This window comes from Sus scrofa, chromosome X (genome assembly GCF_000003025.6).
Source record: "Sus scrofa isolate TJ Tabasco breed Duroc chromosome X, Sscrofa11.1, whole genome shotgun sequence".
Classification (NCBI taxonomy): domain Eukaryota; kingdom Metazoa; phylum Chordata; class Mammalia; order Artiodactyla; family Suidae; genus Sus; species Sus scrofa.
The window spans coordinates 97335324-97356445 of NC_010461.5; the positions used below are offsets into that span (position 1 = coordinate 97335324).

Genomic DNA, 21122 nt, shown 5'->3' on the forward strand with positions numbered 1-21122 from the left:
AGAGGGAGCATGTCCCTGCTGATACCTTGATTTTGAACTTCTAACCTCCGGAGCTGTGAGAGAATGTATTTCTGTTGTTTTTCTCTTGTATTTCTGTGTGGCGATTTGTTACAGCCACTCTAGGAAACACATACAGAGGTCTCTCTCAGCTCCTTGCCACTTGGACTTCCTCATAGGGCTACCCCATGCCATGGCAGCTGGCGTCCCCAAGTGAGTGGCCCAAGCAAGAAGGAGCATATGAGAGAACATCCAGTATGATAACCGCAATCCTTTGTAACCTAATCTCAGAAGTGACCGTGCATCATTGTTGCTCTTCACTCATTTAGCCCACCCTCAAGGGGAGAGAATGACACAAGGGCGTGAAGATCAGGAGGCAGGGATCAGTTGGAGTCATCTTAGAGGCGGCCTAACACAATGCTAGGTCCTGATGATGCTTTCCAGATGTTCATGCCCTCGTGAAAAAGATGCGCATTCTGTGTGGTAGGTGTAGCAAGGCAGTTAATGAAAGACTTGGGGACTGGACAGTGCTAGGTTCGAGGCTTGACTCCATCACTTATTAAACCCTCTGTATAAGCCACTAAACTTCTCTGAGTCTTAAACTTCTCATCTGTATAAATGGGAAATAATATTATCTATCTCTACAGTACAGATATAAGTGTGTAAAATCACTAGTATGATATCAGACATATAGTAGGTGCTCAATTAAGAATAGAAGTAATGGTAGTTGTTTTTAGGACTGCTTTAGGTGTTCTAATAGTGCTAAGGATTAGTCTAATAGTGCAAGGATCTGGTATTGCCACTGCTGAGTCTCGGGTCACTGCTATGGTACAGGTTCCATCCCTGACCCAGGAACTTGCACATGCTGTGGGTGTGGCCAAAAAAAGGCGAGGGGGAGAGAAAGAAAGAAAAGATAGTCTCTGTTACTGAGATGACATATTTAACAAAAATAACATCTTTGTTAATAGTATCTGAAACCTGTTAAGATACCCTGGTTTCAGGAGTTCCCTTTGTGGCTCAGCAGTTAAACCTTACTAGGATCGATGAGGATGCAGATTTGATCCCTAGACTTACTCTGTGGGTTAAGGATCTGGCATTGCCATGAGCTGTGGTATAGGTCGATGATGTGGCTCAGATCCCAAGTTGCTGTGGCTGTGGTGCAGGCTGGTGGCTATAGCTCCAATTCTACCCCTAGCCTGGGAACTTCCATATGCCATGGGTGTGGCCCTAAAACCAAAAAAAAAAAAAAAAGAAAAAGAAAAACAAACAAAAACCAGTTATCCTGGTTTCAGATAATCCTCAAGTCCTTAAGATGCTTATTCATCCATGCAATTTTAGGCACCAGAACAGGACTTTTTTTTAATGTCTTTTTAAAGGCCTCAGCCACGGCATACGGAAGTTCCCAGGCTAGGGGTCAAATCAAAACTGCAACTGCCAGCCTATGCCACAGCCACAGCAACACCAGATCCAGGCTGTGTCTGCAACCTACACCACAGTTCATGGCAATGCCACATCCTTGACCCACTGAGTGAGCCCAGGGATTGAACAGAGTCCTCACAGATCCTGGTTGGGTTTGTTACAGCTGAGCTACAATGGGAACTCCAGGACTTTTTTTTTTTTTAAGGCTGCACCCATGGCGTATGGAAGTTCCTGATCCAGGGATTGAGTCCAAGCTGCAGCTATAGCAACGCCACATCCTTTAACCCACTATGCTGGGCTGGGGATTGACCCCACACCTCTGCAGTGGCCCAAGCCACTGCAGTCTTCGGATTCTTAACCCACTGTACCACAGAAGGAACTCCAAGCAGGACTTCTCCCCCCTCCACTGTAAATATAACAAAAGACAAGAGAATTGAAGAGTTTGGGGAAAGATGTTGGGGAAAAGGGCAGAACTGTGATCTCATTAGTCTAATATAGCTCTTGATTGGTTTATTTCTAAAAGGGTTTTTACTTCTCATGTCTTTATTTTTGCTTTCCATTCTCTAGGTCAAAAGGCCAATCCAACATTCTACATAACCACATTGCTCATCATTCCAGTCATTGTTGCAGCTGCAATTATAGTCCTTCTGCTGTATCTGAAAAGGTAAATTAACTGCCCAGCAGGCTTGACAGTTTTGCTAGCCTGGTTGCTATGGTTATTATTCTTTGTGAGTGTGTTTAAGGCTTGCACAGTGTATTGGAAGCATTTGGGCTCTAACTGGCTTTTGGTAGTCTGGCATGGCAAAGATGTATTATTGTGCCCATTTTCTGGTGAGGAAAGTGCTGTATTAGTTTCCCAGAGCTCTTCTCAGGCACTGTCCTCTTTGCATGTTTTTAGAATTGTCATTAGGACAAGTCACTCTACTCTTTCAAATGCCTGATTTATCAACAGTTAGAAATGGAGACCATTAACGCATTAAATGCACTCATCTAGTACAAAGTAGTCTGACGTGGGAGACATTTTGAAGGTGGAATGGATAGCACTTGCTGATGGCTGCTTGCCTTTGGAGCTGCGAGGGAAATTGAGCCTCATATCACTTCCTAGCCTTTCTCCCTTTAGATTTTTGGCTTCAGCAACTGAGTGAATGCCGTACCCGTTTTCTGAGATAGAGAAGATTGGGAGAACTGGCTTTAAGGGAGTTCCCTTCATGGCTCAGTGGTTAATGAACCTGATTAGGATCTATGAGGATCTGGGTTTGATCCCTGGCCTCGCTCAGTGGGTTAGGATTCGGCGTTGCCGTGAGCTGTGGTGTAGGTAGAAGACGTGGCTCGGATCCCAAGTTGCTGTGGCTGTGGTGTAGGCCGGCGGCTACAGCTCCGATTCAACCCCTAGCCTGGGAAGTTCCATATGCTGAGGATATGGCCCTAAAATAGCAAAAACAAAACAAAACAAAACAAAAAAACTGGCTTTAGGGGAAAGCTGAGGATTTGAGGGGTTTTTTTGTTTGTTTGTCTTTTAGGGCCTCATGGGCAGCATATGGAGGTTCCCAGGCTAGGGGTCTAATCGGAGCTGTAGCCACCAGCCTACACCACAGCCACAGCAACGCGGGATCTGAGCATCTGAGCTGCGTTTGCGACCTACACCACAGCTCACAGCAATGCCGGATCCTTAACCCACTGAGCAAGGCCAGGGATGGAACCCGAGTCCTCATGGATACTAGTCAGATTTGTTAACCATTGAAGCACCACAGGAACTCCAGGATTTGAGTTTTGAACATGATAAGTTTGAGATGCCTATGAAATATCCAAGCAGAGATGTGAAATAGGTACTTGTATACAGGAACCTGGAGTTGAAGGGAGAGGTTTGGACTGGAGAATTTGGTGAGTTCTCGGCATGTAAATGGATTTAAAGCCCTAAGGTTGAAGAGAGCACTCATAAAGTGAGGGAGATAAGAAGGACAAAAGACTAAACCCTGGGGCCCACCAGTGTTTAGAGACCTAAGAGGGGATGCAGAACCAGAGAGGGTATAACACACACAGACACACACGCAGTCATAACTGCACGAGGGGATAGATGTGTTAATCAGCTTGATTGTGGTAATCGCTTCACAATGTATACGTATATGAACACATCAGGTTGTGCACCTCAAATTTTTTTTTGTTTGTCAAGTATATCTCAATAAAGCTGGAAAAATTAGGTTAAATGATGGGTATATGTAATCTGTGACTGATGGCCCCTTTGCCTCACCCACACTCGATACTCTTAGGACATTGGTTTCTCAGTTTGTTTTAGAAATTTCTTCGCTAAAGATGACTTGCGTCCCATGTCTTTTGTCTAAGCCTTCTTTTTTAACACGACCGTATTTAAGTGGGACATTTCTATGGACTGGAAGATATGATCAAAAATACTTCTGTGGAGTTCCCGTCGTGGCGCAGTGGTTAACAAATCCGACTAGGAACCATGAGGTCGCGGGTTCGGTCCCTGCCCTTGCTCAGTGGGTTAACGATCCGGCGTTGCCGTGAGCTGTGGTGTAGGTTGCAGACGCGGCTCGGATCCCGCGTTGCTGTGGCTCTGGCGTAGGCTGGTGGCTACAGCTCCGATTCAACCCCTAGCCTGGGAACCTCCATATGCCGCGGGAGCGGCCCAAGAGATAGCAACAACAACAATAACAAAAGACAAAAAAAAAAAAAAAACTTCTGTTCAGGAGTTCCCATGGTGGCTCAGCACGTTAGGAATCCAGATAGCATCCCTGAGGATGTGGGTTCAATCCCTGGCCTTGCTCAGTGGGTTAAGGATCCGGCGTGGCCGTGAGCTGTGGTGTAGGTCACAGACGCGGCCCGGATCTCGTATTGCTGTGGCCGCGGCATAGGCTGGCAACTGCAGCTCTGGTTTGACCCCTGGCCTGAGAACTTGCAGATGCTGCAGATGCAGCCCTAAAAAGGCAAAAGAAAAAAACCAACTTCTGTTTTCTTAAAGGCTCAAGATCATTATATTCCCTCCAATTCCTGATCCTGGCAAAATTTTTAAAGAAATGTTTGGAGACCAGAATGATGATACCCTGGTAAGTACTGACTCCATGAGGTTTGAAATTGATTTTTTTTTGTCGGGGGGGGGTGGAGCCTATGGGGTTTTTAAATTTTGGGGGAAAATATGCATAATATAAAATTTACCACTTTAACCAGTTTTAATTACACAGTTCAATGGCATTAAGTGCATTTACAGTGTTGTGCAACCATCCTCACTATTTCCTGAAGTTTTTCATCATCCCAAATGGAAACCATACCCATTAAACAATAATTCTCCATTCCCCTTAACCCCTGATGACCTCTATTCTGCTTTCTGTTTCTGTGAATTTGCCTAGTGTAGCAAGCTCCTATAAATGAAATCCTATAATATTTGGCTTCTTTCACTTAGCATCATGTTTTCAAGGTTCACCCCATGTTGTATGTAGCACATGTCAGAATTTCACTTCAAAACTGGTTATTTTAAACTACATTTTATCAAACAGATTAAAGAGCTCTTTCACAATCTTGTATCTCAGGCCAAGCATACCATTTAAGTAGTCCCCAGAATACTATGCCGGTTTCATATCACTGGGCTTCAGTGTCCTTCTGGGGACAGGGAACATATTTGATCCAAACATGCAGGGGAAGGAGCTTCCTTTATGAAACTAAACCAATAGGCAGGTCTTCTAACTCTTAGGTGATCCTTAAAACTTGATTTGGGGAAAGAGAAAGATAATATAAATAATTGAAATCGATTGTGTTCAGGCTCTTGCCTGGAAAGCTGGCCTCTAGTTCTAGCTGGAACTAGAGCAAACCCACCCCAACTGTTAGAAGTAGCTGGCTGCAGACTCTCATGCTAGAATTTGTGGCTGGAAAAACTAAGACCTTATGGAAACAAAAGAGTTTGAGGTTTCTCTGATAAACACATTCACCCAAATAAAATAATACAGACACTAAATGAAATAAATATCAATATTATTGTATATATCTTAAATGAGTAATTTCAGGCATAGGGCAGTTAATTCGGGAAAGCAGTACAGCATGGTAGACAATAGCCTGCGCTCCGGAGTCAGAGTGTCTGGATTCAAATCTCTGCTGTGTCATTTACATCTCTTTGACCTTGGATAACTTCCTTAACCTCCCTGTGCCTCAGTTTTCTCAATTGTAAAGTGGGGGTAAGGGTAGCACCTGCCTCATAGTGTTGTTAGGTGGATGAAACTAATTTAATACATAAAAACTGCTTCGTGCGCCGGGTGCTTAGTAAGTGCTGGTGATTGCTATTACTATTGATAAACCTTTCCATTTATCTTTCATGCCCAAACAATTCTTGTAATAACGTGTGGTTGACAATAGCAGTGATGATTTATGGCTAAGGGAGGAAGGCAGGGGGGCTCCCATGCTGTCAGAGGAGGAATCATCTGGATCATTTTTTCACCAAGTCATGGTCATGGCCAGGGTAACTCTGCCAGATAGGGCACCACTAGGCAGGGAGGTCCAAAAGTCAGGTGCCTGGTGAAAGGCTTGTCTACTGTGACTGAGATGACTATGGCAACCAGTGATTCTTCAACTTTAGTTGAGTCACAGTCTTGTAAGAACATAGAATCCTGAGCCCTACCTCTAGAAGTTCAGATCACTGGGTCTGGGATAAGTCCCAGGAATCTGCATATTTATTTGCTTTTTTTAGGGCCACGCCTGTGGCATACGGAAGTTCCCAGGCTAGGGGTCGAATCCGAGCTATAGCTGCCCGCTCACACCATAGCCACAGCAACGCCAGATATAAGCCGCATCTGCAGCCTACATCACAGCCACAGCGATGCCAGATAGAAGCCGCATCTGCAGCCTACACCACAGCTCACAGCAACGCCAGATTCTTTACCTACTGAGGGAGGCCAGGGATCGAACCCACGTCCTCATGGATGCTAGTCAGATGCGTTACCAGTGAGCCACAATGGGAACTCCAGTCTGCGTATTTACAAGGAGCCCAAAGATGATTCCTGTCCTGGCAAGATCATTCATGGCTCACACTTTGAAAATCCCTCTTATATTTTCCTTAGGATTACCCTCATGTCTTTCTTCCTTTTTGTCAGCTATGTGATAGATGCTGGACGTTGACAGTTGTGCAGGTGTTTCTAAAACACCTCTGACCGGTTATTGGAAGTCTACTCTGTGTACACAGCGTATTAAATGCTCCATCTTCATAACCATCCTGTGGTGTAGGTACTGTTACTACCATTTTGCCAATGAGGAAATGGAGCCTCGGTGAGGTTAAATAACTTTACAGCTAGTAAGTAATGAGGTGGCCTCTGACCCAGGACTGTCTGATTATAGAGCGCCCTCTCTCTCTTTCCATTATGCTGCATTGCCTTTTGTAAGACGGAGTGTTTGTCCTCGAGAACCTCATCACCTCCTTAGAGTCCTGTATGATAGAAGTCGCGGGTTGGGATAGAGCAGTTCCAAGAACTAGATCTGAAGTCACACACTGTGGCTGGCCTTACGTGAGAAGGCAGTGGGAATTTCATTCTCACAACAACCTGGAGGGAGTGCATCAGCGAGGGAGGCACTGGCATGCTAACAGCCTGGGAGCCGCGTCCTGAATTTGCCCCACAGGTGTTGTCATTTGGGGATCTTAAGCAAGGCGTGTACTTGACCAGTTCACCTCAGGCGAAACTTGCCATTCCTGATTCCCGCTATGGTTTCACACGTTGTCCTCACATGCCAGAGCCCTGAAGGACATGTGAGTCTGCTACCCTTCTTAGCAGAGTGAAGACAAAGCACCATGACGCACATGCCCAGGATCTGTGAAAACAGGTTTGTGCTCCCTGATATACACAAGACATACAGCCAACGCATTGGTGAGATATAAATTTCCAGCTTAATACATTGCTTTTTTTTTTTTTGCTTTTTAGGGCCACACCCGTGGCATATGGAGGTTCCTAGGCTGGGAGTCCAATCAGAGCTACAGCTGCAGGCCTACAGCACAGCCACAGCAACGCAGGATCCCAGCCACGTCTGCGACCTACACCGCAGCTCACGGCAATGCCAGATCCTGAACCCACTGAGCGAGGTGGGCGGGTCAAACCCGCAACCTCACGGTTCCTAGCTGCATTCATTTCTGCTGTGCCACGACGGGAACTCCTGGCTTAATAAGTGTCTAAAAGGTGATAATATCTAGTGTCAACAAGTGGGTAGGAAACTAGCACTTTTCATGCACTGCTGGTGGGCTTGTAAAATGGTATGTAGTCATTCTGGAGGGCAGCTTGCTAAAATGTAACAAGCATATTTGGTCTTATAATTACTTCTTTAGGAATCTATTTTATGGAAATAATCCAGCAATGGCACAAGGATGGTCAGTGCAGCATTTGTTTGTACCATGAAAAATTAGAAACCAAGGAAATATCAATCATCAAGTTTTTTTTTAAAGGTAGATTTTCACAGCATTTCATGTCCTAGCAAAGGACTTTAAAGTGTAAAAAACCTATCGTATCTGTCTGGTGCATTACAATCCCGATTTTTGTAAAAATGCATCAGTATATACATAGACCAGTGAGTGGAAGGAAATGGGTCAGAATGATCATCTCTGGGCAGAAAGATTGTGGATAATTGATATTATTCTCTCTCTACCTTTCTGAAATTTCCAAATTGCCTATAATGAGCATGTATTACTTTTATAATAAAAAGAATCCCTGTACAAGTCATTAAGGGAAAGGAGAATATTGTGGTCATCCAGGTCTGTGAGATAATAGGGATTTGAACTCAGGCGGTAGCGGGGGAGATTGATGCAAGACACATTATTGAAGGAAACTCATTATGACTTGGTGACTCTGTGTGGGTGATGAAAGGTGGCGCGAGTAAAAAATAATTTCAAGGTTTCCAGCCTGGGTGATAGAGTGAGTGATGGTAACATTGACAGCAAAATCAGATCAATTATCTTTCTCAGAGATGGGAAAATTGCTTTTTTTCAATTTGCCATCTAGAGGATAATATGTTGTCCCAATGAGTCAGATAATTCTATAATTTAGTGAGGCGGATGCACTGATGAGATGGACCACTAAAAGCATAAGATGTTTTTGTTTGTGGTGCTTGCGGACCATTAAATAAAGTCACTGTTTAAAACTAAAAGTATAATAAAAAATGCCAGACAGGGGAAGGGGTAATGGAACGTATTTCCATGTTTGCTTTTTTAAACAGATGAGTAATCTGCTTTCTCTACATCTGCATGGCAACAGTTCTCACCAACTGAATGCATATGCAGCAGGAAAACTATCCTTTTATTTCTAGAATCATCACATTATGGAATGAATAATGATGGAATGAACATGGCCCTAGAGGTTGTCTAATGAGATGTATGTTTATATGTTTGGTTCTCTTTAATTATAACTTTTCAAAATTCTAGATTCTAGTCCAATCCCTCACTTTAAAGATGGGGACTTTGGGGGCCACGGAGATATTTCTCAAGAACTATCCCATAGAGAGATAATTACAGAACCTGAACTAGAAGCCACTGTAGCCCAAAGTCACCAACTTCAAATCCCAAGAAATAATCCATGCCCTTTCTGAACACTTTCTTCTTCCATGCTGCACCATCAATAGTGGTTCTTAAAAACACTTATTTAGGTGTGGCCACCAATAAATTAAATCTTTTGTAGTTTTCCTTAAGGTTTCCAGTGTTTTGACAGTGTTTTGTTCATCACTGTAGTAACATTTTGGCCAACAGCATTTTTTTTCTGTTGCTTTGCTGTTTGCCTTTTCTTTGTGACTAATTGGGCTGCTGGCCATATTTGGGCGGGGGGGGAGGGGGGCTTTGCAGAGGGAATTGCTTCTCTTTTGCATCTGTATTTCTTTTTCATCCTTGTAAAATTTTATCTATTCTTCACCCACTTCTTGGAAACTAATTATATTTTCAGTACTGTGCCAGTTTTGCATTCCTGATTGGAAAGCAACTTTTTAACTTGGAGTGGACTTCCAAATACTGCTGACTTATTTTTTTTTTTTACTTCAGTATGTACCTTTAAAAACTAAGATTGCATTCCTACATAGCCAAAATAACATAACCTCACTTTAAAAATTATTAATTCCTTAATATCATCTAATACTCAGTTTTTATTCAAGTTTTTCCAGCTGTCCCAATTGTCAGGAGACAGGTCATATCCAGTTGCCCCACCATTGGTGAGGCTAAGCTTGACCACTGTAGTTAAGGTGATAATAGCAGGTCCCCTCTTGCTGTCTGTATGTTTCCTCTGCTTGCCACCTAAACCTGTGTGGTGTTATGTTAGCGTCCTGTCAACACTTATTGGCCAATTGGTATCCTTCCTTGAACTGATAATTTCATGAAGGGTTGTGAAATGATGGTGATTTTTCTCATATGTCATTTAATCTACATTTATAAGCTGACACTTTTCTATAAAGCACTGCTTTCAGTCATCAGCTAGGCTGCTTGATTTTTCTAAAATTCAGTTTCTGGAGTTCCTGACGTGGTTCAGCAGAAACGAATCCGACTAGGAACCATGAGGTTTCGGGTTCGATCCCGGGCCTTGCTCAGTGGGTTAAGGATTCAGCATTGCTGTGAGCTGTGGTGTAAGCTGTGGTATAGGTCGCAGTGTAAGCTGTGGTGTGGGTCACAGCCTCGGCTCGGATCTGGCGTGGCTGTGGCTGTGGTGTAGGCCGGCGGCTACAGCCAATTCGACCCCTAGCCTGGGAACCTCCGTATGCCGCAGGCGCGGCCCTTAAAAAAAAATAAAAAAGAAAATTCAGTTTCTGCTAGAAAAGTAGGGTACATGTTTAATTCTTTCCCTTTAATTATCCATTTTAAAAATGAGGGTACCACCTCAAATGGTACCAAATTAGTCCCCTCCATACCACATTCAACTAGTTCTTTTTTTGTTTTTGTCTTTTTGTCTTCTTAGGGCCGCACCCACGGCATATGGAGGTTCCCAGGCTAGGGGTCTAATCGGAGCTGTAGCCGTTGGCCTACACCACAGCCACAGCAACATGGGATCCTAGCTGAGTCTGCGACCTACCCCACAGCTCACGGCAACGCCGGATCCTTAACCCACTGAGCGAGGCCAGGGACTGAACCCATAACCTCATGGTTCCTAGTTGGATTCATTTCCGCTGCACCACAACAGGAACTCCTCAACTAGTTCTTTTTCTTTTTTAACCTGAAGTGATTTTAAGGCATAAGGATCTACAATTCACATGGTACAATTTTCTGTTGTGAATGTTGCTCTGAAGAAGATGGGGACATATAATCAGTTGACTTGTATATACAAGGCCAGTGCTGAACATGGTGCTTTAGGTGCAGGAAGCCCACCTCACCTCTGTGGGCAACTCACTGTGGGAAATCACCAAATCTTGAAAGTGCTCTTAAATTGAGACTTGATGTTCCATATTCTATGAATTTTGTTTCTCTCTCTCTCTCTCTCTCTCTCTCTCTATATATATATATATATATATATGCACACCCATTTTTCTAGCATGACTAACAACTAAAAGCAAGTTGCAATCACCCCCCAAACACCAATTTTTTTTCATCTATGATGTTTTTCATCTTTGGCCATTATTCTATTGTTGATTATCTTGTTTAAAAAAAAATGTCAGTGCAAGAATTGAATTACGCACCATAATTTTGTGGATTTATTTTTTTCTACAAGTAATTGTAAAATGAGCCTGACATATAATCACAAAATTGAATAATAGGTCAGAGCCTTTGCTTTTGTCCCTTTTACCTTACATGGACATATCCACAGATGCAATGCTCAGACAAAGGCCCTGATGCTGATGATGGGTGAAAATGAGAGTAATCAAAGTTTCAGGAATGAAAAAAGGCAATTAAAAAATTAATGTATTCTTAGAAGCCATTTTTGCTGCAGTGTTCAGATTGCCTTTTTCCTGTCTAACACAGCGAAGAATGGGGACTAATGAGCAGAAACCAATGAAAAATGTTAATATTCGGGGTGCACTTTTAAAATTAAAATGAATTTTTCTTTTAAAAGAAATATGTGTTTATTGTAGAGAAATAAGAAATACAAATCACCCAAAGAAAAATAAAAATCACTCTTAATCCTGTCACCCAGATACGACCACCTCTAAGGTTATGACAACAACATAGAGCAATGGCAATACAGTCGTCTCTCAGGATCGGTGGGGGACTGGTTCCAGGACCCTGTCAGATACCAAAATTCATGGATACGCAAGTCCCTTGTATAAAATAGTGGAGAATTTGCACATAACCGATGCACATCCTCTGGAGGGCTGGCCGTGCTTTTACTGGTGAATGGAATAATCATGACAACAACAATAATAACAGTTCATACTTACTGAGCTCTTGCTATGTATCAGACACTTTTCTAAGTACTTCCCTTATAAAGTTGTCCCCATCCTACAGCAAGTATTGTCTCCATTATATAGATGGAGAAAATGAAGAGCCAGAGGGACTGTGTACAACTTGTTCAAGGTTACGCTGCCACCTAGCAGAGCTAGGATCCAAACAAAACCAACAGGTGTTAGAGCTGGGATCTGAACCCAGGCATCCTGATCCTCCGGTCCACACTTTTAGCCCATCATATCATATAATTCGTTTTAATAAAATGTTCATATTTATTTTATTTGAGTTTAACAGATGAGAAAGAAACAGATGGAGCTGAAGGGATTTCTGAACTTTTGACAGACTGTAAAATAATTGTTAATGATTATTGAAAAAAGCAATGTTTCTACATGTTTTTCCCATTCTCTCCCCATTTTTTCTTTCTGCTTTTTTTAGGGCCGCACCTGTGGCATATGGAGGTTTCCAGGCTAGGGGTCTAACAGAGCTGTAGCTGCCAGCCACAGCCACAGCCACACCAGATCCGCCAGCCACAGCCACACCAGATCCTTAACCCACTGAGCGAGGCCAGGGATCAAACCTGCAACCTCATGGTTCCTAGTCAGATTCGTTTCTGCTGCACCACAGCAGGAACTCCCTTCTCCCCATTCTTAAAGTTGTCCATCCATTATCTGCATTTTCAAGCATAAGGCCATTATATACTGTATTGCCTCCCTTATAGCCCCCCCCCCTTTTTCTGCTTCTTATGGCCACGCCCGCAGCATATGGAAATTCCCAGGCTAAAGGCTGAATCGGAGCTGTAGCTGCCAGCCTGTGCCACAGCCACAGCAACATTGGATCTAAGCCATGTCTGCAACCTACATCACAGCTCACAGCAACGCCAGATCCTTAACCCACTGAGCGAGGCCAGGGATTGAACCCGCATCCTCATGGATACTAGTCAGGTTCATAACCTGATGAGCCACAAGAGGAACTCCCCCTTATAGTCCTCTTTAGTCTTATTTCTGTATGGGTATGTATTTGATGCTAACTCCCAATCTTTATGTTGACATCTCTCCAGTCATTTTGGTTTTTGGAAGCTCCAAAAGTTTTTTCAGTCCTGGTGACTCAGTGGGTTAAGGATCTGGCATTGTCACTGCAGCAGCGACCCAAGCGTCATGGGTTTGATCTATGGCCCAAGAACTTCCATATGCTGGGGGCATGGCCAAAATAAATAAATAAAAATAAGTTTTCTCAGGAAGGATTCATGGGACAAACATTTCCTGAAATATTTATGCATTGGTGGAGTTTCCTGCATTAATAATTGCAAGTCATTTTAGCTAGATATAAAATCCCTGACTTGCATGTTCTTGCCTTGGATATCTTAAATATGTCATCAGTTTTATTCTGGAATAAAATGTCAAAGTCTGCTGACAGTATTACATTCTTCCCAGATTAAAACACTTGGTCTTTTTTGCCTGGTTATCAGAAGATTTTTTTCCTTCAAAGTCTGATGATTTTACTAAAAAATGTCTCCGTGTTGGTAATTCTGCACTGATTTTTCCAATGCATATAGTGTGCCTTTTCAGTATGGAGTTTCAAATCTTTTTTTTTTTTTTTTTTTTTTTTTTTTTTTTTTTTTTTAGTTTCGGTAAAAATGTGTTCACTTCCAGGCTTCATTTTTCTGTTCCCTTCTTTTCTTCCTTTCTTTTCTTTTGCCTTCTCGGGCCGCACCCACATCACATGGAGGTTCCCAGGCTAGGGGTCGAATCAGAGCTGTAGCTGCCGGCCTACATACACCACAGCCACAGCAACACGGGATCTGAGCCGCATCTGTGACCTACACCACAGCTCATGGCAACGCCGGATCCCTGACCCAGGAATCAAACACGCATCCTCATGGATACTGGTCAGACTCGTTTCCGCTACGCCACAACAGCAACTACTCTGTTCCCTTATTTCCTTTGCTTGTCTTCTATATTTGTCACATCCTCTTGAAAAAATTTCATCCACCTTCATTTCTTTTAAGTTAAAAAAATTCCCCCTTTCATCTTCTGTTTCTCTTAAGGTACTATCTGTGTGTTTATTTGCCCCTGTGTTTCCTCTGGCTAGTCTTCATTTCTGAAAGGATTATTTTCTTTTACTTCTAATTCTTTCTTGAGTTTTGCCATGTCATTTCTGAGTTGTTCTTATTCTGCATTTTTAATATTCTTCCATATCATGCACATTTTCCCACATCATATAACTCTTTTCTTAATCTACTTTAGCTAGTTTTGAAATATTAGATTATAATTTTTGTATGCATTTTTTTGTGGCCAGCTTTTTGGCATGTTTTAATTCTGTAAGAATACTATTCTATTGCTTATTTTTACATGAAATTAGTTTCCCAGAAGTTTTAGAAGGAGTCTTGATTTAGGACTTTTTTTTTTCTAATTTCATGGCCGTGGAGTTCCATCTTCTGTTATTTTTGACCTTTTTTCAGAATTGTAGTGAATTCCTTTCTGACCTCCTCTACTTTTATCTGGACTTTCTATTTTGTCTGTCTTGTCTCTGTTCCAGCCAGTGTGGAGTCTGTTTCCACCATTTTCTCTTCAGAGTGGGACTTTGCCCAGGAAGGGAGCTTTGGATGGTCTCGAGAGCTCATAGCGCCCAGGTGGCTCCCAGGCTATTCCGTGGACTCCTTGCTCTTGGTCACTCTTTGACGGTGCAAACCTCTGCCAGTCTGACTCATTGTTCATAAGTCAGCCTGCTGAGGTTTGAGTGAGTCATTTTAGAGTTCTCAGATCTACCAGATGCCCTGCTGATTTCCTCTCCATACTCTCCCATAGCTAATGCCGTTTTGCTCCTGAAGCCTCTCTGATTTGTCACCACCTACTCATATTTCAGGGCTCACGGGGGCCTCACTTTCATCTGGCTTTGTTGCAGATTGTTTCGTGGATTTTGGTTTTGCTTTCCTACTTAGGCTTCCTACTTGTGGTTTTTATTGTGGCATTTGGGGAGATTCAAAAACTCTGCTGCTGAGAGTTCCTGTTGTGGCCCAGTGGTTAACGAATCTGACTAGCATCCATGAGGACATAGGTTCGATCCCTGGCCTCGCTTGGTGGGTTAAGGATCCGGCGTTGCCTGTGAGCTGTGGTGTAGGTCGCAGTCGTGGCTCGGATCCCGCATGGCTGTGGCTGTGGTGTAGGCCGGTGGCTGCAACTCCGATTAGACCCCTAGCCTGGGAACCTCCATATGCCACTCTGCTGCCAAGCACCACCTTCCTCATGGGATTTCTCTGTAAACCACAGATCTTGGGCCAACTCCTGCCCACCAGTTGTTTGTGTACAGGCCGTAAGCTGCAAATCGTGTTTATACTTGTAAGTAGTTAAAAACATCGGAGGAAGAAAATTATATTAAATTTAAATTTCAGTGTCCATAAAGATAGTTTGGTTGGAACACAGACATGCCTGTTCATTTATACATTGTCTGTGGCTGCTTTCATGCTGCAGCAGCAGAGTTGAGTTATTGGGACAGAGACCGCATGGTCTTAAAGCTGAAAATATTTCTTAGCTGGCCATTTACAGAAAAAGTTCCCCAACCCTGGTCCTCTAAGACCCTTTTTAATGGCTAAATAGTATCATACTTTGTAAATACATCACGATGTACTTAACCAAGTCCCTATTATCAGGCATTTAGATGAATTCTAAAATTTCATTATTTAGGCATCATTTCACAGCTAATATATTAGCATGTATATATTTCACTACTTTCTTGGGATATTGTTACAGGTAAGATTGCTAGATTAAAGGCGATTATGTGCATTTTAAACTCTTTGATTGCTATTGACAAATTGTCATCCAGAAAGGATATACAGGGTAAATGTCTATTAAGGATACTGGCTAAGTAAGTTATGGTACAATTATGCAATGAAATATTATACAGAGGTTAAAGAGAATGAGGTACACCTATTCTACTGATGTATAAAAATTATATGCTGACAAATTAAACATATATAGGGTATGATTCCTTCATATTAAGGAAATGGTGGCATTAGAATATGCACACACTTAAACTTGTCACAAGAAGCCTTGATTACAACTAGGTTATACTGACTTAAATAGCAACCAGTACTGTGTCTGAATGGTTGTTTGGCGATGGTTTTGCCCACATGAATGTATCTAATTTAAAAAAAAAATTCTTCTCAATGCTATAGATGAGAAAAGGGCATCTTGTTTTAATTTTACATATCAAATATCATCTTTTTTCACATGTTTATTGGCTCGAATGAATTATTTTGCAAAATTCTTGTTCATTGTCCATTTTTCCCCACAATATTCATCTTTTCCCTGGTGGTTTGTAAAGCTCTCTTAATATATCAGTTATTAGTCCTTTGGCTTGTCATCAGCGTTTGCCTTTGTATAGTATTTAGGGTGATTAATGATGTACAGAAGTTTTTTTTTTCTTTTTATGCACTCAAATCTTCCTTTTTATATGTAGAAAACCCTTTCCTACTGCAGATTTATATAATTGTTGCCTAATATATTTTTCCAGGACTTAATTAGATTTTGTTTTTTATATATAGGTCTTTAGTCCGTAGGGGGTTTATCCATGTAGGCTGTGAGATAGGGTTTAACTTTATTTATTCCCTGATCCTATACCCTGGCAATCACTAATCTGTTTTCTGTCCCTAAAGTTTTGCCTTTTCCAGAATGTCATGTGAATGGAATCATGCAATACATCAATTTTTGAGTCTGGCCTCTTTCACTTAGCATAACGTTTAAGATACACCCATATTGTTGCACGTATTACTAGCTCCTTGCTTTTTCTTGCTGATTAGAATTCCATGATATGGCTGTACCCCAGTTTATTTAAGCATTCACGCGATCAAGGACATTGCAGTTGTTTCCCGTTGGAGGTTTTCATGAATAAAGCTGCTATAAACATTCATGTAGATGTCTTCGTGTGGACATGTTTTCATTTCTCTTGGGTTTGTACCTGGGGTTGAGATTTCTGAGTCATGCCGGTAAATATATATTTGATTTGATAAGAAACTGTCAGACTCTTTTCCATAGCAGCTGTACTATCTTACATTTCTACCAACAATATACGAGAGATCTGGTTATTCTGCATCCTTATCCGCACTTGAATGGTCAGTGTTTTTTTATTTTAGCCATTCTACTAAGAGTATTCGTATTAAATAATTATTTAGAATAATTTGGGTATTTTAAGCAGTGCTTCCCAACTCAGCCCTCCAGGCACTCTCTACGAATGGATGCTCCTTACTTGCTGAGTCCATCTCAAAATGCACAGCCTGAGGCAGCTGAACGGTCACTGTTGCGCCTCTCTGATTTTCCCTACTTCTGTTGCCTTTTCCAGGCTTTTAGAACCAGGAAACAGCAGTGCAGAAAAGGAGCTGAGAAATAATCTAACGCAGGGTTGACAACCTTTTCTGTAAAGAGCCAGATAGTAAATATTTTTGGCCTTACAAGCTTTTTGGTCTGTTACAGCAACTCAGCTCTGCTGCTGTAGCATGAAAACAGCCATAGACAATTCACAAACAAATGGGCGTGGCTGTGTTCCAATAAAACTTTATTTACAAAGACAGGCAGCCTGCTGGATTTGGCCCTTGGACTATAGTTTGCTGTTCCATAGTTCAATCTAACCATTTTATTTTACAGATGAGGGGACTGAGCTCAGATTTTACCCTTCCCTTTGTTTGATTTGTAAGGAAGGAAGGCAAGGACGATGATATTGGCTTTCACCATAAGAGACACAGTTAAATTGAGTTCAAGATGAGCTTACATAATTCCCTGTTCTAGCAAATGATGTTACATGAAGCTGTCAATACAAGGTCTTTCAAAACTGCACGGATCAGAAGTTCCTGTTGTGGCTCAACAGTAGCAAACCCTACTCATATCCATGAGGATGTGGGTTCAATCCCTGGCCTCCCTCAGTGGGTTAAGGATCCAGTATTGCCAAGAGCTGTGGTGTAGGTCACAGATGTGGCTTGGATCCTGAGTTGCCGTGACTGTGGTGTAGGCCGGTGGCTACAGCTCTGATTCAACCCCTAGTCTGGGAACCGCCATATGCCACAGGTGTGACCCTAAAAAAGCAAAACAAAACAAAACAAAACAAAAACTGCACTGAGACTTTTGGAAGATTTTATATATTGCCGTTCACCTTGATGCTAGTAGCCTTTTTGAGCCTGTAATATCTCTGGCACAATGGTCAAATTTGTGTGGCTGAAAAAAAATAAAGAAGCAATTGAAGTAAGAGAAGCAGGCCACCCTTTTGTTCTTCTTCAAAAGACTTTGTTTCCAATATTGGAGATGTTCCCATTTGTTTTTCTCTTGAGATAGCTGTTAAACATATAAAAATCCTCTGTTTTTTTCCCTTTTAATGTTAACTCCTGATTGTTTTGTTTCTTTAATTGTTCAAATAGATGAAGATTCTTAGGACAAAAAAAAAACAAAAAAACAAAAAAAAAAAAACAAAAAAAAAACACCGAAAATAGGAAAGCATATACTTGGGCTTCCATGCACACAAACCTTAAAATAAACATTGACTGCAAGTACTCAGGGAAAGAACATCATTTAGCAAAGTTACAGCGTGTGTGTTTTTTCTTCCCTTCCAGCACTGGAAGAAGTACGACATCTATGAGAAGCAAACCAAAGAAGAAACTGACTCTGTAGTGCTGATAGAAAGCCTGAAGAGAGCCGCTCAGTGATGGGGATAATTTATTTTAACCTTCAATGTGACCTTGTGAAGATTCATTTCGTTCTCCATTTGGTATCCGGAAACTTGTTAAATGGCAACTGCAGCTACTGGACCATTTAAAAACAGGCAGCTCGTAAGAGCCACAGGTCTTTATGTTGAGTCGTGCCCCGAAAAACCAAAGATAATGGGCCCTTTGGAGAAAAGAGTGGAGTCCTTCTCGTTGAATTATAAAAGCAGACATCTTTTGCAAAGGCTTCAAACTAGGGGACAAAAGCAAAAAGCGATGATGGCAGCCAAGTTAGTCTTATCAAGAGGTGTGACAGCTTCCTGAGGGATCTCTGCCTGCTTTGTATTCTTTGTCTCAAATAATACCAACAAGTTTTATTTATAGGAGAACTCATGTTGGGTACAAATGCTAAAGTCAAAGTTGAGTCACGGACAACATCTAGCAAACAAAATTGATAAAATCTGTTATCCATTGCTTGGGAGCCCATTGAGTAATGGCTCTGGCTATTAAAACTCTTAATCGTCCAGAATCACCATCCCCTTCAGCAGCATTTTCCTCCGCTTTGAAAGGCCCAGGCATCTGTGTTGGCCGTGGTGATGATGACAGAAAAAGCAGAGGCAGCTTCTTTACCAAGACCTTTCAAAGCCATCGCAGGCTTTTAATGGCAGTACAGGCGGAACGACTTACTGGCTCTTAGAGTTTGAACCACAGTCCCTAATGATGTATTATTTTCTTTGCTTCACCTCTGCTACCCAAATCAAGCATTTACTCCTCGCCCAGATCATACTAGGCCCACAGGTGTGAGGCACAGACTCCCTCAAAGAATTGACAGTCTGGTTGGGGCTCCTCAGGTCTTTCTCCCCACCAGTCATTTCCCGGACCTTTCAGCTCCCCAGTCCCAGCCCTTCTGCATCTCCCCCGTTCCCTTCTCCATAGTCTTTCACCCTCAGTAGCAATTAGATCATAAATCTGCTCAGAACACCTAGTGGAGCAGGGAGTAAATTGCATCTCAGGTAAAGTGTGAGTCGACTGAGAAACCATGACTAAGTCTCGAATATTTTGTCACTTCTGTGTGAGTCTGCGTTTCTTTGAGGGTTTGCAGCATTTAGTATTTCTCTACGCATTTTCTAACAGAAAGAAGGTATTATCTTCACCTAGAACTCTACTGTTTGCTTGAGAAAAAAAAAATAATAGTTGTCTTTCTCTTTTCCCTTATTCCCACAAATGGTTGTTAGTAGGTTTCATTTCTTGTATTCATAGCCAGCCCGCCAAAGCTCCAATGTTTGTTCGTTTGTTTGTTTGCATATGTTAGGGCTCCATTCTCACTCATCCCCGCAACATATCCATATATATGTATATATATATATATTCCCTCCACTCCTCCTACTTCCCCCAAATTTCCAGTTTGGAAATGAGAAGTCCCCCTCCCGTGTTTCTGTCCTCACACAGGTAGACTCAGATTACTGGTAGGAACTTGAGAACTTTAGAGCACAAGTTCTCTAAACAGTCATCCGTTTGTTCTCATAAGGCTACTTCCAGTTCCTGCTCTTAGGGGAAGGGAGAGCAGAGATCCCTGCTCTTTACAGGTTGGGGCAAAAAGTGGCAACGTGCTGGCACCACAGTGGAGGAGCACTATGCCCCCGGGAATTTTTGAGGAAGTTGGAGTTCATGGCAGTGGGAGATGTCAAGGGGTTTCTTCCCTGTGCTTTTGAGGTCAGGTTGAGGCCGGGAGACAGGCATGGTGTTCTGTTTTGTCTTACTCTTCTCTAAAAAGAATATTTGATTTTCCCGTGTAAGGATGAGATTACTTCCTAGCCAGGTCTTATAATTCTGAGAAACAAAACACCTAAGTGCCTCGACCAAAGCCATTTTTCCTGTCATCCGATTTAGATGGCATTGGGGAGGATACTTTGATATTCTGATCACCCAAGGAACAACGGCAGTCCTGCAGCCTGGGAGAGGGGAAATTGTGTGTTTTGTTTCCATCTTGCTCTTGTAGCAGTAAACTAGTTGAGGGAAAGGGGGGGCAGTGAATTATGGGAGTACCTATGGTGTTTTATAATGGCTGCAAAGTGATCCCCAGGTCCTGAGAGCTTTAATACATCAGTGGAATTCCCATGACCTATAGGAAACGAGTAGATTCATGTACTCTTTTATGTCTAACCTGTATGGATTTTTTTTCTCCACATATCTAAGTAAACTCATTATAAGAATGGTCATTCTTATTCTTTCATTCAAATAAGTTTTTTCTTCATCTGGGCACTGAAGGGATACGTGAAACAAAGTTAACATTTTTGGTAATGCCTTCCGCTGGGGATCATTTTGTTTAGCTTCTTATAGGAAAGCTTGAGTAAAATAAATATTGTCTTTTTGTATGTCACCTAAATGTGTCCCTTTGTCTTATTTGGGGAAAGTGTTGTGGTGGGGGGCGGTGGCAGAAGAAATTGGAGGTGAAAGGATATAAGTTGGGGAAAAAATCCAAGACCGCAATTTTATCTTACAATCATTTATCATAAGCTTCCCTGTGGTTCTTGGTTTGCCTCGGTTTTCTGATAAAGGCATGAGCTTGGTTTACTGTTAGTACAGCCTTTGCCAAAAGTACCTAAAGGGACATAAGTATTGGATAAATTTCGGTTATGACAATTAAGGGAAATGGAGAACTGGTTCTTTCTCATTTTAAGCTTCCAATAGGGT

At 42.1% G+C, this 21122-nt stretch overlaps 1 protein-coding gene across 1 annotated transcript in view; it reads left to right on the forward strand.

Annotated features, from left to right (window-relative positions):
- IL13RA1 (interleukin 13 receptor subunit alpha 1) overlaps window positions 1-18431 on the forward strand; it is a 52795-nt gene extending 34364 nt beyond the window's left edge. The window contains 3 exon segments of the mRNA NM_214341.1: window positions 1984-2080; window positions 4394-4478; window positions 18339-18431. Coding sequence (NP_999506.1) covers window positions 1984-2080; window positions 4394-4478; window positions 18339-18431 — 275 coding nt within the window.